At 35.8% G+C, this 18,171-nt stretch overlaps 1 protein-coding gene across 10 annotated transcripts in view; it reads left to right on the top strand.

Moving 5' to 3' along the window:
* Positions 1 to 14,448, top strand: part of relch (RAB11 binding and LisH domain, coiled-coil and HEAT repeat containing) — a 48,284-nt gene extending 33,836 nt beyond the window's left edge. For 6 of the 10 annotated variants that reach the window (XM_056248821.1, XM_056248822.1, XM_056248823.1 and 3 more), the window contains 8 exons: positions 686 to 785; positions 1,529 to 1,611; positions 3,795 to 3,858; positions 4,427 to 4,565; positions 4,782 to 4,898; positions 8,937 to 9,025; positions 9,339 to 9,409; positions 13,827 to 14,448. In XM_056248821.1, the coding sequence (XP_056104796.1) occupies positions 686 to 785; positions 1,529 to 1,611; positions 3,795 to 3,858; positions 4,427 to 4,565; positions 4,782 to 4,898; positions 8,937 to 9,025; positions 9,339 to 9,409; positions 13,827 to 13,947 (784 nt within the window). In that variant the 3' untranslated portion in view covers positions 13,948 to 14,448. Of the gene's footprint in view, positions 1 to 685; positions 786 to 1,528; positions 1,612 to 3,399; positions 3,483 to 3,794; positions 3,859 to 4,426; positions 4,566 to 4,781; positions 4,899 to 8,936; positions 9,026 to 9,338; positions 9,410 to 13,826 lie in introns of those variants that run through there. The other 4 variants (XM_056248815.1, XM_056248818.1, XM_056248819.1 and 1 more) reach the window with 3 other exon arrangements.
* The last annotated feature ends 3,723 nt before the right edge of the window (positions 14,449 to 18,171 follow it).

The raw sequence follows: 18,171 nt of genomic DNA, 5'->3' as shown, positions 1-18,171 counted from the left end.
ATATTAAATAATACTACATTGTTTATTATTACTAGGCCTATTAGGTTTACTATTACTAGTAATGTTTGACAATATTATTTATTATTTATGATTTCATAGTTTTAACATTATTTGAATATTTATTTATTACATATTTGCATTAATAATTATACTTTATGGTTTCATAGTTTTAAATTATTTTAAAAAAATATAACTTATTCAACAATTTTTCTAATTGGTTTGCAAATATTTGTCCCCTACCTAAGCACAAGTCATTCTTGCAATATAGACACAGCTTCATCTTTATTAGCTAGTTAGATAATATTAAATATTTAAGTTAATATAAACTTAATACGTTTGACGTTCAAAGAGTTGACAAGCTGTTCTAAATAATATTAAATGTTATATAAAAGAAAATGTTTAAATTTACAAGGCATGAAGACACGAAACACCTCACACACTGGATCCAGGTCAGTGGATCCATCCTTGATGTTGAGCCCTTATAAACCGACTAATAGTTTAAGCAGTATTGCACAATAAAAACATGTCCCAATGTGTTTCACTCCCATATCCTTTCCACTGTCACTAGATGATCTAATGCATCAGACATTTCCTGCTAATGGCAATCTAACTGTCTTGAAGATCAGGTTTAGTAGGATCATCAACTGTCATTTAGTGATTGCCTGAAACAGTTACTTGTCTCCAGGGCAAACCCAGCGTATCATGAGCTTCTTCTAACGGTGCTTTGGTATGGAGTGGTCCATACATCTGCACTGGTGCGCTGCACAGCTGCACGCATGTTCGAGGTAAGCCCTTCCTCCAATTCAATTCATAATGTTTATTTAGCCATATAGTAAATAAAGTTTATATTTAAAGACATTTACCTTCCTCCAGGCCAGTCAAATGATTATTTTTATCACCTAATGCTTTGTTTTTTATTTAGATTAGCTGTAATATCATAATGTATTTAAAATGTTGATGGTTGGTGTGAGGTGGTATACATGTACTTTCAGACCTCTCCACACTCCCTCTAGGGCCCCCTTGTGCCTTGTCATCCCTGTTATCTGTCAAATCACTGGATGTGTTTTTGAAGTTGTTGCCGCTTTAAAGCATCCGTATGTCTTTTGCACCACAGCACGCTTGCTATTGCCATACAAAAATTACGTTACAAACGCCCACATTTCATCCCCCCCCCCCCCCCCACACACACACACGCACACGCCCCGTGTAAGTCCGTAATGAAGGTTCGAGGAGTGTTAATAAACTCTTCCATCTGAGAAACCCCCTTCTCCTCATCTGTGGTCGTAGCTTTAGTTAAATTTGCCTGGCCTTTTTAGTCCTTATTTTTATTTAATTCATCTGTGTAGCGCCTCTTTGGGCTTCTGTCATGTTTTTCGTTGTATGTCTGCGCTGTTTTTTTTAGTTTGTTACCGTTGTTTCTTTTGTGTTCTTTTGTTTCTCTCTCTCTTTCTCTCTGCGGTGTTCCATGACACTGTGCTCGCTCTTTCCATGCATCCTGTGTGACATCACCCCTGCTCTGACCAATCAGCTGTTGGTGAAGGGGGTGAATGAAACTCTAGTAGCTCAGAGAGTTGTTCCAGCACTTATCACTCTCTCCAGTGATCCTGAAATGTAAGTCTCCTGCCTCCTTCATCCATGCACCTCCCTCTGCCTTGGTTCTCTCAGGAGACCACACCTCTATTAGCCTCTCTCCTATTGAGTACCACCTACCTGTGCCACGGGATGGGCGGAGCCAAGATTTATGGGTTTCAAATAATTTAATCCAATTAACTTTTAATAAAAGTTCGTATAAATGAAAGTCAGGATGATAGCACGTAGAAATGTTTTATTATTATTTAATGAAATGTGTGGGTCATATTTCACACAAAAAATTCCATCACAATGAATCACATTTTCCCTCACAAATTCTTATTACAGTAATCTCATTCTCATTATAATGACTGTAATACAGTAATAAAAACAAACTGCAGTATATATAAAAAATAAATAAAAATGTTTCATTATTTATAGAATATATATATATATTTTATTTTATATTTTTTTTTCAAATGATTTTATTCTAAGGTTGGAATATGGCCCAGACATAAATATTTATTCAAGAAATTAAAAATTATACCAATTAATTTTTTTCTCATATTAAAATTAATTGTCTGTGTATATTTTTTATTGCTGTCAAATTGATTAATCGCATCTAACAAAAGTTTTTTTTACATAATATATGTATGTGCGTGTATATATTATTAATTTTTATATATATATATAAATATGTATGTGTGTGTGTGTGCGTGTCTGTGTATATGTTCATATGGACATATACATAAAACATTTGTGTATAAAAATGTGTGTATGTGTTATATACAGTGTATACACACACAACATTATAAATTAATGTATTAATATATATGCAAACGTGTATTATGTAAACAAACTTTTAGATGTGATTAATCAATTTGACAGAACCAGTATTTTTTTCCTCATAATAATAATTGATTTGCATTATAATAAGCTACTAACCAACAGAAGGATAAATATGCGTAATTGCTATGAAAATAATGTCATAATGCAAATAAATGGGCTGTCAAACGATTAATCGCATCCAAAATAAAAGTTTGTGTTTACAAATATGTGTGTGTACTGTGTATAATTATTTTTAATACATAAATACCCACACATGCATGTGTATTTAAGAAATATTTGCATGTACATTCTGTATATAGACTGAATGTAGCCTATATATAATGTATTTTTTATATAAATATAAACATTTTATATATAAATAACATATTTTTCTTAAATATATACATGTGTGCATTTATATACAAAATAATTATACACAGTGCACACACATATATTATGTAAAGACAAACTTTTATTTTTGATGTGATTAATCGTGATTAATCGTTTGACAGCCCTAAAAAATCCATTTGCAAAAATCAATTTTTTATTTTTTTATTCTTTATTTTGAGGTAGAAATATGGCACAGACATCCATGTTTAATCTTGAAATCAACCATTATTAATTTCAGCGAATATAATTATTCCTTGTATGCACCATTTGTAATTGATGCTGATCATTATGTCAGTGTGAAGGTGTATATCTGGCTCTCCTGATGAAACCAAGGCTTGAGAGACAGTGCTTATTTTGTTTATGTACTAACATCCTTCATTCAGGCTTCACTAACCACTGCACGCTTGGAGAAGCTACCTGCTTTCCGCAATCCATTCATTCTTTCAGTCAACCCATCTGTCCATCCATGTAGCCTGTGGCATGTTTGGCTGCCAGTCACTTTCTCCCAAGGCCCCTAGTACTACAGTCTTCTCTACCACCCCCTCCCTGCTAGGTTCTTGGCCATTTGTGTTTGACCCCCCCGTCTCTCTTTTGCATCTGACCGGTTTGCAGCTGATTCTTCGAGGCATGAGCGAAGCCTTAATTGACAAGCGAGTAGCTCCGGCCCTTATTACCTTGTGCAGTGGTCCTGAATTGTGAGTTAACCCTAGCTATGAGACATTTTAAAAACCTCCTCTCCGCATTCTCTTAGTTGGATATTTTTTATTTTTATTTTTTATTTTCTGGGGGGGTTTCAGTGGGTTTGGATATTTGTTGTCTGTTTGTTTCTGTTTTGGTTTTCATACTGACATGGGAATGATCATGTGACATTAATCATCTTGCTTACCACATATTCCATCAAGTGATTGGCATCTCATGGTTCTGTTCCATTCATGCATCTTTTATCATTTTATTGGGGAAATGAGTGGTTTCTTTTGGATGTATAGTGATGGATTTTCTATTTTCAGCTCAGTGAGGATATCAACAATACCTGCCTTTGGAACAATTATGGAAACTGTAACTCAAAAAGAGGTACAAGTCTTTCATATTACAGACACTGCACATATATTTGTCAATTTTAAAATATTTAAGTCACTATATTAGCGAAAAATAGATATATTTGGTTATTGCTATATAATATTTTATGGGTAAAACTTTACAATAAGTTTTTTAACATTAGTTAACGTGAACTAACAATGAAAAATACTTCGAAGACATTTTTTAATCTTAGTTGTTAGGTTTTAATAATGTATTAGTAAATGTTGCAATTAACATTAAACAATGAAAAGTTGTATTTTTGTTAACTAATGGGACCTTATAAAGTGTTACTATGTTAAAAGTAAGTGTTAATATTTTTAAGCGTTAATATAAAAAAAATGTGTGTGTGAAATACAATTTATACAAATAAATGAAAAATACAAAGTAAATATTAATTAGCACTGCAGCTTACAAAGTGAATAGAGAAGCTCTTATTTACAGCAAATATATCAAATTATCCAATAAATATGAATTGTCACAAGTTTACAAATTGTGTAGAGAAGCTATAGAGATGTATTTAATGTTTTGTGTGTGTGTGTGTGTGTGTGTGTGGGTTCATTAGCTGCTAGAGAGAGTGAAAATGCAGCTTGCCTCTTTTCTGGAAGACCCCCAGTATCAGGACCAGCATTCTTTGCACATGGAAATTATCAAAACATTTGGAAGAGTAGGACCCAACGCAGAGCCGCGCTTCAGAGATGAATGTAAGTGTCTTCTCTATATACACTAAAGAAAGAGTTACATGCTTATGCAAAGGTTTTGACTATTTGCACAGAGAAAAACACAATAGCTTGTTGTAATGTGATGAAAACAGTATTGTCATTCTTCTCCTGTAACTGTGTGTACACATTAGTTTGGCAGAAGTATTTTGTGATGTTGTTTTTTTTCATGCTCTGTCCTCTGCCTGTTCCCCCCTACAGTTGTTCTTCCTCATTTGCACAAACTGGCTCTGTGCAACAACCAACAGACGGTGGAGAGTAAAAGAATTGACATTGCCACTCAACTGTTTGAGGCGTACAGCGCCTTATCCTGCTGTTGTATCCTTTATAGTCACATTAAGGAGAGGTCATTTCTAAGTTAGACACTGTTCTGTCTGTTTAGAACTACTTTTGACTGCTAATAAATAACCTTTCAGTTTGTCTCACATACATGGTTTTGACTAGTAGCATGAAGTCTGGTCCACTTTGCAGGTAATTCTGGTCTCAAAATGTGCTGTGCTGACACAATCATACATTATTATATTGTGATGATTTTTCACACAAAATCGATACTTCAGATCTTTATATACTTTTTTTTTATTCAAATTTTTATGCAAATTTGGGGTTATCGTGTAAAAAAACGTTGGATGGAAACACCAAGATGCGCATAAATTCTAAAAATGAGCATAAAAAATACTATGCTCAATTTTTTTATCTGATAAAAAAGACTTGTGCATAAACTACAATGGAAGCATATTTGCAGAATAAATCCCTCGATCAGTAAAAAAAAAAAAACTAATGTGGCATTGCTTGTGATTGGACAACTGGACTAACCAGCGGACCAACACAGCATATCAAATGTTGTTTTAGTTATTCTGAAATGCCTGAGTCAAAGTCTTCAATCAAAGTGGTTGGGTGTAATTACCTCCCAGAAGTGTCTATCACGATTGCGTTCCCAAAAACCAGACATCCAAACGCAAGATAACATGACAGCGTTTATTGCATTTCGCTCAAGGAATTTATGATGTAGAAAAAATATCCACAGTGGCTTCCCCCGATTGCAGAAACTTCCATTATTATTATTACCAGTTTGTGCGCCTATTTCCCAGAAAGTGACGATTTTGTTCTCTTGAACACTTGGAATAGAAACTCTGCTCTATTCGCAAATGATTTATGCGATATTACAATTTTGCGCACATGTTTAATTTGCATCTTTGGATGGAAACATACTGTAGCTAATGAGGAGCCGCTTCTTTGTGGAGATGTATTAAATCCAGTGTCTGGTTATTCCTTAAAAACACTTATTATTTATCAAAGCTTATTATTTATCAGTTATTTAGTGTCTTGTAAACACTGCTTTATGTCCTCATACAGCGATTTAAAAACCTGATATTTGAGTAAAACCCAGCCAATCAAATTATAGCTTGCCATTTTGCCAAACCCTTGCTATTTTGGGGGAAAGTATACATTAGACAGTCCATGGAAGTCTGTGGGCTATTGTTTGGCTGACTATTTCAGGCTTCTTCTTTTTCTCAAGAAATCAATCAAGCTTTTTCTTATTTTTTTGTGCGCCTCAGCGGTTTGCATTTTCAAAATTTCCAGAAGCTGATTTTTCTCTAAGAGCATGGACCATTTTGATTACAAATTGAAAACAGATAGACAGTGGAATTGGACTGTACACCTCCAGTGCTGATGTTTGGGAGCAGAAGCCATTTTTCACTGGTTTCTCTACTGATTTTGTGGCGTATGGCAGCTTGTACAGTATAACCACAGTTTTACCTCCAGTTTCAACTTAATAACAGATACTGAACACACAATCTGTATGGCCACTTTTTCTGTGTTTTTTAGCAATGGTCAACTATTTAAGCTGGACTTGAGTCTCCTACATAGCTGGATTTGCATTCTCACTCTCTCTTTTTTTTTTTCTTTTTTTTTTTTTTTCTGAGAGCTTCAACGTTGTGAAAATGTTTGCATATCCCGCTGGCAGGGAAAGAAAGAAAAAAAACCTCAGCCATATTTGTACACTTAATTGCAGGGTGGATGGCAGAATTTGTCGTTAAACGCTCTGTGATGTTGTTCGTTTGAGCGAAGAGAGTCTAGTCCAGCCCTTTGGTCAGGATTCCCAGCATACATGCCTTCGCAGATGCTCCTTTGTCTTGCCCCCCTCCCCCCCCTCCCCCATCTAAGTTTCACTTTATTTTTGTCCGCTGTGCCATGGTTGAGACCCCCCTGTAGCAGTGGCTTGCCCCCCAGGCAGTTTTCTAAAACCTCGTCCTGTCTGTGTTTTGAGGTTTTGCAACATGATCAATATGAGGTCGAGTCTGAATCAGTGGACTGTATACTGGTGTGTACGCACTGTAAAAGTGCAAGTCATTATGGGTAGTTGTTAGGGGTTTAGCAGTGCAGATTTCTCACGGTTCAGTTTATATCAAGTTTTGTGGTGGTCATTGTTTCGGTTTGGTCTTTATTCAATCATGAAGCTTTAAGCTGATACTGATAACTGGTATTTTAACACTGTTGTTTAATTCATGGTTTCGTTCATTTGGAGTTTTAGTACAGCAATTCAACTGAGTTACCTGTTACTCTTGAAAATGAAGATTCATACACATTTATTATTAAAGGGGTCATATAATGCCATTTTTGTACAAGCTAATATGATTCTTTAGGGTCTAAATTAAAAGTTTGTAATATACTTTAATTAAAAATTCTCATTAGTATTGCAAGAAAACACTTATTTTACCTGGTCAAAAACAGCTCTGTTTTCAGCACGCCGTTTCAGTGTATATGACTTTAAATGATCATGAGCTTTGCTGACTCCGCCTCTCTGTTCTATGCGTCACCAGAGCCGGCTCTGGCGTACACCGTTTGTAACACAATAACCATAACGCGTTGTTCAGTATAAACGCGGGATTATGCATTATATTGAGAACGTCATACATAGAAAACATGCCGTAATGTACCCTGAGTGTAAACCTTAGACGCATTCATTGTGAAGCATGCAGCTAGCGATTTACAAGGATTAATATAAATAGTAATATAAAGTTTAATAAAACGTTACACTCACTTCAGTTCTTTTGGAGGTTCAGCAGGAACACGAATATCTGCTACCGATCCTTTCTTCAGGAGCTGCTTCTTAGCAAAACCAGCTTTATACTGACCCTCGTTTATAAAGCAGTCTGGTGTGAGAAATGATTCGCGCAAACATGAGAGCATTGACGTTGCTCGTGGGGAATATTCCCTTCGAAAACAAACTCAGCCACTGCGTCTTCAGCGGTTCGGATTTAGGAACATTAAAATGACTGCTGTGTTCGTTATTACACCCAAGAACAGAACACCACAATCGCTTAGACGCCATTCTGCTTATAGACAGTGCTCCAGCATATCAACAATGGCCGGTCCGCGCTGACTATGATTGACAGCTAGCGAGGGCGGGTCTGTGTTGAAACGCGGCTGTCGCGGCTGTCAATCAACAATCGTGGGAGGGGCGTCCGTTTTATTTACGTCACAAAAACGAACGGCTCAATTTAAGACAGGGGAAAACATATAAGGAGATTAAAACAAAACCACTGGATGGATTTTTATCATTATATGATGGTTGTGTACAGACACTGCCAACACACATTTCAGTACAATCAACTTGTAAAAGTGCATGTACCATTATATGACCCCTTTAATATTAATGTTATTATTATTAAATTCATATTTTCAGAGAGATTATGTGCAGAGCTGTCAATTACATTTAATTTATTAAAAAATATATTTTTCTGCATTAAGGACATCATTTCTTTTCACAGAAAATATTGGTATATTTGCTGCGAAAATTACATTTTAATATATTCATTTGTATATAATTTAATTAAAAACTGATAGATTAACAGCAGGTTTATTATAGTTTAAAAAAATTGTATATATTTTTCTGCATTATGGTTATAATATCTTTTCACATCAAATATTGCTATATGTGATTTAATTGTCATGTATTTAAAATAATGAATTGGTATATCTTGTAATTAATTAAACCTTTCTAGAATAACAGCCTTAATTGCAGGTTTACTGTAGGTTTAAAATAGTTTTTATTTTATTTTTTCTCTTTTCACTTTTGTTTTGACTTAGTTTTAGTGTAGTTTTGTTTTTCAGTATTTTATAGTTTGATTTCAATTTAATTTTAGTTTTAGTGTTTTTGTGCTGTTGTGTATCAAAGAATGAAATTAAGTTTAGCAATTTTTGGTTTTATTTAGTCATGAATATTTATTTTATTTTTCTTGTATTGTATTATATTACATTTATATTAAGGAGTTTTTAAGGATGCGTACTGAACCATGGAAGGGGAAGACGTGTATATTTTACAGGTATGTTTTCTTAACTCCGGGGCTTCAGTTATTTCTGAAGAACTTATGGTGAATCATTTCCTCCCTGGACTGAGATGTTTGAGGACAGATATGGAGCAGCTCTCTCCTGAGCATGAGGTATTAAATCAAACATTTCAAAAATGTCCTAAATTTTTTCATTTTCACGTCTACATGACATTACTACAGTAGCCAACTATAATTCCTAATTAAATACATACCATTAACATTGAGTCCCTTTCCTTAGCCTGGTCCAGTCTTGTCGTCTTAACATTTTTTTTTCTACGCTGCATGTCATATAACCCAATTTCTATTTATTTAATTTCCTTTGCCTAGTAATGTCCAGCTGATGTGCGTGTGTGTCTGCGCGTGTATGTCAGACTTCCCAGCAGTGCTCTAAGAATACATCCTCCTTTTCCCGTTTGTCCTTCAGGTTATTCTCAGTTCCATGATAAAGGAGTGTGAAATAAAGGTGGAGAACAAAGGCATTGGAGAGGCACAAGGGTGAGAAGACACTCTCTTTCATTTATTCATTCATAGTTGTCTCACCATGATTTGTCGTCTTATTTACTGTAAATGGAGCCTCAAATCACTACATTTAAGTTGAAAATCTAATAAATACAGTGTCTACTTCTGTTTCAGTATAAATAATCCCTGTGGCCACAAAACTTAACAAGCGAACAAGTGCTCATTTTGTAGCAGAGTAAAAACAAACTAATTTCACAACACTTCTCAAGGACACCTACTCAATCGTATGGTACTCAGGAAGGCTTTTCGCATGCTAATTTCCTTAATAGCTTGGGTTTGACTCAGTCTCTCCGCTGCTAGGATAGTTCCCATCAGGCTTAGCCACATGATTATTGCAAACCCGCTCCATTCATGCAGGCCTGTACGTACTGTAGGCTGCTTCGTATTACACTTTATGCATCTGAATTCACTCATGCACTTATTTATCTCATTTTGCCACTGCAATTTCGCCTTTTTTCTTATATAAAAGGTCAAGCAATATGCAGAGAATGGATTTTTATTTGCTTAAGTGTGCAAGTTTGAAGAGTTGAATGACTCTAGATGTAGTGAAGACGTGAGAGGGTATATGCAGTCAGATTTTTGCTTGCTAAGAACTCTTTCTAACTGTGGGTTTCCAAAATGAAGCTTGCAAACACGTGTGGCAGTCTTTAAAACCTTGAACTTAAAGACGTGGCTTGATCATAAACAGCACTTGTCGTCTTAATTTCACAGTGGTGTCTTAGCAACGCTTCCAGTGGTTTTGTTCCATGCCTCTGTGAGATATTTATAAATCTTTGAACTTTATAAATGGAGCGAAGTCTTTCATTGCGACTGTCACGACAAGTCATGATACATCAGTTGAATCTGTCTCTCACAAATGGTGTAGGTTGTTTTGCCTGGAGTTATCCATGATCTTTTATATTTAGTTAGATGGGTGAGAGAAATATATTTAGTATGTTTTCGAGAACAAAACATGTTGGTTATATAGCAGTGATGCGTATTAGTACATGAAGTGTTTGATTTATAGAATTTTGGGGGGTTTTATCCACGTTTAGGGTATGATCATAAAACAGAGATGGTGTTAAAATATTCTATTTATCAACAATATTTGTGTGTCATCTTGCAATTGCATGACCTTGAACATTTTTTATACACACCTGATCGACCAAAGGTTGTAACGGATATATCACAAAAAAAAAGCAAAAGAAATTCATCAAATAATCCTGAAAAGCAAATGCACAAAAATATTAAGCAGCACAACAAACTGTTTTCAACATTGATAATAATAATAAGAAATGTTTCATGAGCACCAAATCAGCATATTAGAATGATTTCTGAAGAAAACTGGAGTAATGATGCTGAAAATTAAGCTTTGATGGCAGGAATAAATTACATTTAAAATTGAAAATAGTTGTTTTAAATTTAAATGATGTATTTCACAATATTATGGTTACTGTATTTGTAATGAAATAAATGCAGCTTTGATGTACATAAGAGCTTTCTTTCAAAAACATTAATAACTTCTGTGTATAATCAAGTCATGTTTTGCATTAAATAATTACAAGGATATTTTATATTTTTATAATAAATTGTAATAAATCTCTTATTTTTACAGACATATTTTAATATATGACAAATGCCATGCAGAGAGTGAGGATGCAAATGAATAGTAGAATTAAGAGTTAAATGACCAAGTCTTACCAAGTCTATTATACATTTCCACGTAACACTGTGTCCTAACCAGACGTGACGCGATAAGATTCCAGCGACAAGCATTCTGTCATTAATTACTCCCCAAACCCATAAGACTTTCGTTCATCTTTTTGATGAAATCTGAGAGCTTTCTGCCTCTTCTTCATACACTTTTATTCTGTCTATGGAAAGCCTAAATTCAATCTGCATCATATTAGTGATCGACCGATATATCGGCCAGCCGATATATCGGGCCGATATTTGCGGTTTTTACGTGTATCGGAATCGGCCTGCTGCGTTCGCCGATAGTTTTTTCCCGGCATTATTTATAGACAGGCGTCCACAGGCAGCTCTGTGCTGCTGGAGACGCTGCAGTTCACGTGCAGACCCTGCACTGTCCCTCCCCCACTAGCAGAGTGCAACCTGCGCTTCAAGATAACGGTAACTTTTAAACTTTCAAAGCATCTTTTAACTGTTTGACTGCTGAAATATTGTCAAACACTTTGAAAATGGAAACACGTTGCTTTATAACTGTTATGTGGTTGCAACTATATAGCTAAGCAAGTTTGTGGGTCCAAATGGAAAACGCGAATGACTCGTCTATAAAACTGCTTGCTTGCCATTGTATTTAGGGAGCTGCAAATAGCTGTAGGCTATCCGATCAGTATGCATTAGGGCTGTCAATGAATATTCTAAATACGAATATATATTCGAATAGTTTCAAAAAACTGAATTTTGAAGGTGAAAATTAATATTCGAATGTGGAAAAACACGCCCGCGGTAGCAGACTAACGTTACCACAGCACAGCTCGCTCGGAGCGCTCAGTGTCGGTTCTATGTACTGTGAAACTTCAATTAATGTATTTGTTTCAATCACTGAATGAAGCCTGCTGTATACCTTAAATTGCTTGCACAAAACTCTTTGATCAGCACTCAACATTTGTTTGTTGTTGTTCATTTAAACCGGTATGCGCGGAGAGCGTGAGGGTGAGTGCGAGAGAGAGAGAGAGAGTGCGCCTGCGAGTCCGGGCGAGCCAGAGTGAGCTCTGCGGTCTTGGCCATTAGTTGATTTACTCGTTTTTTTTTTGTAGTAATACGTTGTCAAATATGTTTAAACTCAAATAAGCTACTTAATACTAGTAGTTATGTCTCTTTGTATTAATTTGTCCTGTTATTGACGTAATGCGCGTCATTGACCAAATGCACGACGATATGTTCAAATATGTTTTTTTGAAGGGAATATACAAACGCCATTTGAGCAATTTTGACAGCCCTAGTATGCGTACGGTAAGTTAGCTGTTACGAACACTGGTCATAGGATTAAGTAATACCAACGTTGTTCCGTGCTTTTTGTGGAAGATTTATTCAGCGACCACCTGGCTGAGGTTTGGACGCGTGTGGTGTGTGTCTCCCTCGCCATCGCAGTGATATTAGAGACTAGACATGCTCATTTTATTTTATGTAGAAAAATTTAAACCATGGCAGTAAATAGTTCGTTACTTTTAAAATGAAGTACAGTGTGCACTGTGCACTTTATTATGCTGGTTGCTACTGTGTGCAATAGTGTAATTATTTTATTTATGCTTAAATATTTATTTTCAGCAGTGAACTTTTTTTTGTTCTACCTCATGTTTTTAATATTTGTTAAATATTGTTTATCTACTTGTTCTTGTTCTACCTCACATGTTTTTTACTATTCGTTAAATATTGATTTTTTTCGTTAAATAAATGTTACTTTTATTAAATTGAGACCTGTAACATTTTTTAACATCATGTCATTTTTATGATGTAAATTGAGGGAGCAAAATGTATCGGCTCAAGAAAATCGGCAGCCCGTATCGGTCATCGGCTAAGGCTGATGGGAAAAAAATCGGTATCGGTATCGGCACTAAAAAATCCATATCGGTCGATCCCTACATCATATAAAGCGATCGAGTCTCTTCAGAAAGTTTGGTCTAAACCGCTCAATTCACATGGATTAGTTTTCAATCTCTTTATGAACTTTTTGAAGCGTCAAAGTGGTAGTTGCGTAGCTGTCAACAGAGGGACAGAAAGCACTAAGATTTCCCCAAAAAGATCTTCATTTGTGTTCCGAAGATGAACAAAAGTCGTATTGGTTTGGAACGACATGAGGATGAGTAATTAATGAAAGAATTTAAATTTTTTGGGTGAACTATCCCTTTAATAATATGTACTGAGTGACTGAAACAATCATCGTCATAGAATACACTTGTTTGCTCACATTGAGTTCACAGTTTGAACATTCTTGTTTCCTTTCATTTTCAAGATCTGAGGTGAATTATCACTTGTCGCTTTTAGTATGGCTATAAAGGTCAAACAAATTGATTTTCAAAATCACAATAAATTCTTTAAACCTTAAATAAAGCACATAATCAGTACCTGAGATTGTCACACTTTATACTTTATACATACTTTAATTGTCATATGTTGTTCCAGCCGCAAAGTCAAAGAAATAGAAACTCACACAATAGAAATTCCCTGTCGATCGTTGCATTTGCCGTCGTGGCTGGTTAAGACAGTAACTCTGATTAACATAGAAAAGAGACATTTTATTGTAGCGACGCATCGCATCTGGTTAGGACACAGTGTAACACTCAAATGCTGGGTGGCCAGTGTGTCTGAGTATCATTCTTGCCAGTTTGTCACTCTCAGCACCCGGTAGGATGTTCTAACCCTCGAATGCGGTGCTGTCCCCTTTCAGGTCCATCTCTATTGCAGCGAGTCTGGTGGGCGAAGATGCGAAGACCAAGTTTCTAAGTAAGATGGGTCAGCTGACCACCTCCGGTGCCATGCTGGCTAATGTTTTCCAGAGGAAGAAATGAGAGCTGCTTGGGTGTTTCCCATGATCCTCCACTTTCTGGGATCTCCTACTTGAAGTCAATCGTCTGCCTTGTCTTTCTTTTTTTTCGTCTTTAATTTGATAGGCTATATTTTTATCATATTTATGTCTTAAATTTATTCCAGCCTCCAAAGAAATTTGCACTCATGTTTCAATGTTTTCCATTTTTTTTATTTCGATTTTATTTCAGAGGCTTATTTACATCACTACATTTGTTTTTTGTTTCTGACAATGTGAACTTTATGAAATCAAAACAATGATTCCTTCCTTGTCTCGACTTTTATGTGTTGCTGTGTCTCTGGAGAAAATTTTCTATAAGTGTGTAAAATTGTCCGGGGATTTGTTTCTCTTACTTTGGATATGCTCCAACGGTAAATAACTGTAAAATACAGTGATTTGAGAGAACAGTACCCAATATCATGTATATTTGAACATTCGTGTCATAAAATAAATAAAAAGCGAAGACCACTTGTGTACTTATGTACTTCTGATTCTGTGTGTTGTCTCTTGAACTCTTTAAGATTGTCTTTTAGATGATTCTTTGCTTTCTCAGACATCTGGCTTGACAACAATTATAATAAATCTGCACTTAAGTACTTCTGATACAGCAAATCAGTAGCACATTGTTTGTTCCTCATGTTATCTGACTCCGAGGTTCATATCAGTTTATACACAGCATGTCCCTAATGCAACTGAATTGTGGCGCATATTTTAAACTTCGACAGGTGTTACCACAATAAACGCATGGCCTTGAAAACCAACAAAAAAAACTTCAATTACAAAGACGTGGGCTTGTTTTCCTCCACATTTGGGGTTCCAAAGTTCAAGGGCCTCTTGATCACATGGTCAGCAGTTGGCGGGAGAAAACACTGGTATGATTCTACAGAAGCCTTTGTGTTGCAATCATTTATTGACTGAAGGAAAACGAAATTTGCATATTAATTTTAATCTTTAACTTTTGTGTTTACCCTTAACCTTATCACCGGCATAACTTTACTTCTTTCTTTCAACTCATAGTAAAAAGAAAACAAAGCTGGTATTTGCATAAAATATTTTAGTTAGCACGAGGTGACCGTATGATTTGGAGCTAATGTACAGTATATGGAAATTTCATCAGCAGGGATAAGTTACTCATGAGAGCAGGGCAAGAGTTGAAGAGGATTGTGAGTCAGACGTCAGGAACATTTCCAAACCCGGAGAGAGTGGCTGCCTAAAACCACGGGAACATTCCGCCTCTCCGTGTTTTTATTCCTGTTGTGCTGTTGACTGAGTGCATAACAAGACAGCAAACGGGAACTAAAAAAGCTTTGAGTTCTGGCCAATATGCGACCACTTTGATGGCAAACTATAAGGGTTTTGGAAAGTGCCAGGTTCAGCTCCTAAAACTTAAAAACACATGCACGTTTGTGAGTGAATCAAATATACATTTTACAGGTGGGAGGATGAATTTTGTATTTATTTGCTGGTAGATATGGCAGACTGGCCTGGATCTGGTTTAACCAGACAACATGGCTCAATGACAAGTATAGCCTATGGAAGCCTATTTCTGCCACATAAGGAAAATAATCATGCATTGGTAAATCATAATTATGGCATAAAAGATGGAATTTATAAGACAAGTCATTCTGAGATTAAAAAAGACAATGATGTAGTTTACTGTCATGATCACCAGCTGGAGTGCCCTTGAGCGCCACCAGGGCGCACTGCATCACGGACTTCATTTCCCATCATCCTTTCCCCGGACTCATCTTCCATTATTGTTTTCAGCTGTTTCTCATTAGTCTCATCATTAGCTCACCCTATATAAAGCCCGGTCAATCAGTTACTACTAGATTTTGTTACATGAATGTTGCACATGAAGCCATTAAGGTGTTCACCAACAAGCTTTTGCCCTTCCATCAAAGACTTCATTTCCCATCAACCTTAGTCTGGACTTATCTTCCATTATTGTTTTCAGCTGTGTCTCATTAGGTCACCCTGTATAAAGCCCCGGTCTATCAGTCACTGCTAGATCTTGCATGTCTGTTGATGGTACTGAGCCTTCTATTCTGGTTTTCCCATGTCTTGTTTTTTTGATTCTCAGCCTGGCCTTTTGGATTTCCCACTTTACATCTGCCCTTATCTCAGTCATTGTTTGGATTGTTTATTTGTGTATGACCTTTGCATGGACGTGGATTACGATTGTGGATTACCCTTTTAATAAATACTGCTTTTGGATCCTTAACGTTCGTATCTCGGAGCAGTTTCATAACATTTGCATTATGAGAAAACTAAAGATCAATTGATAAAAGTACAATTACATGAAGTCCTTATTATATAGTGTAAGTTGAACTTTTTCCGAAATGTCAAAATGAGAAGACATAATTATGACAAAGTTGTAATTACTTGTCATAATTGACTTGTTTCAAAATTATGAGTAGCATTTGGTTTCAACATCTCATAATTTCAATTAATTTATTAAATAGTATCTTATACTTTCTACTTTTGTCATACATATTTTTCTCATAATTTTGACTTGGTGTCTAATTTTGTCCTTTTGCATCAATTATGACTTAACTTTTCCATTTGTCAATTTTGACTTATCTCTTAATTAAGACATGTCATAGTTTTGACATTTTATGTAATAATTGTGAGTTTGTCATAATTATGATTAACCAAAATATGACGTTTGTCCATATGTTGTGGAAATGGCTTCCATATTTAGATTTTAAGAGACTTACTGACCTTGACAGTCATAAGGGTCTGCAGACCCCCTCTCAGTGATGTCATTTCCTGTTCTACATACTGGTTGCACCACACAACTTTGATTTCGCAAGCAAGTTTTTGACATTTTAAAAAGCAATGAAGCTCTTTTTTCTTTTTTTACAAATGATGAAAAATTATACCAAACTACAGTACTTTTTATGGTTTTCTTTCAAAGCATTTAATTCCTTAAAAGAGACTTTTTTTCTTTGTTATAATATCAGGATATCATGCATCCCCCTGACTTTTCTTGACTATGCCCCCTAAAAAATATCAGAATGAATTTGAAATAAAAAAAATCATAACATATTCACATCAGGTTGGGTTGGTTGGGTGTTGTTTTTGTTTTCATGCTAGTACAATCGGTCTATTATGACATCTCTACAACTGCCTGACAGCAGCTTTGAAAGGGCTCCAGGAATCGAGGACACCAAGTACACCTGATTTGCATGCAGGGTGCTGCGGTGGCTGCATGGAGGAGAGTGCATGGATGCCGAAACATGCCCTTGAGCTTCACTGATGACTGTTATTCAAAGCAGGCAGCGAGGGCTTAAAGGAACAGACACGGCAACTTTGTGCTCGAAAGCGAGAGGATGGTGATTTAGCGAAACTTCTGGCAATGTTTCAAACACCCCACCTAGGCTATGTCCCGAAAGCATTGCTATACGTGTATCTGCCCCATTTACCCTCTAAGACAGATGCCAAGTGAGCAATTATGAGTTGACAGTTAAGCAAGATAAGAATTACAGGCAAACAACTCACAGTTTAGCATTAAATAGAGTGACCTTCTGCTCAGAGAGACCACACACTAGTGGACCATAAGTTTAATCTGAAACATTTATCATTTAGCTACATGTTATTCCTCTGAGAATTGTAGAACTCTCTGGTCCAGGACCACAAAACCAATCTGGAGAAACAGTGCACAGTTTCCTTATCAGTTACATGTTCTACACGGCTGTCAGAAACAGGAGTTATACTCTTGAATATTAGCAAGTGAGCTTGAGGGAAATTAAGGTTTATTCACTGACATAAATGGAAAAAGCAGGAGCCTACAAAATATTTAAGTTAATGCATGGAGTTTCTCTTAAACACAGTAAATGGCAAACTGCTTGTTTGCGCTACAAACCAGTGTATTTATGATTGTAATAATAAATTACAATAATAGACAAATACCAGTTTGCACTTTGCAGTATCAAGCAGCATATAGAACTGTTTGTACAACTAAAATAACGACACCAGAAGCCTTGCACATTCAAGTAGCCTAAAAAATGGCTGCGCCCGCTCTTGTGTTAAAGATAGTATAGGTCCAATTCAATATTTATTTACTTACAACAACTTTTTAATAAAACGGTTATAAAATCTGACTGGATAAGCCTTGTTTGAAACATTGTAAAATGATCACACTCCTGCACATCATTTGAGTTCTGCCAACCTAACATTTGATTGGATGAAAATCTGTGTAGTG

The sequence above is a fragment of the Rhinichthys klamathensis genome, unplaced genomic scaffold (genome assembly GCF_029890125.1).
Source record: "Rhinichthys klamathensis goyatoka isolate OS25496 unplaced genomic scaffold, OSU_Roscu_1.1 h1tg000059l_1, whole genome shotgun sequence".
NCBI classification, from domain to species: Eukaryota; Metazoa; Chordata; class Actinopteri; order Cypriniformes; family Leuciscidae; genus Rhinichthys; species Rhinichthys klamathensis.
The sequence above is the reverse complement of the archived record's forward strand: the minus strand, read 5'-3'. Positions and strand labels throughout refer to the sequence as shown.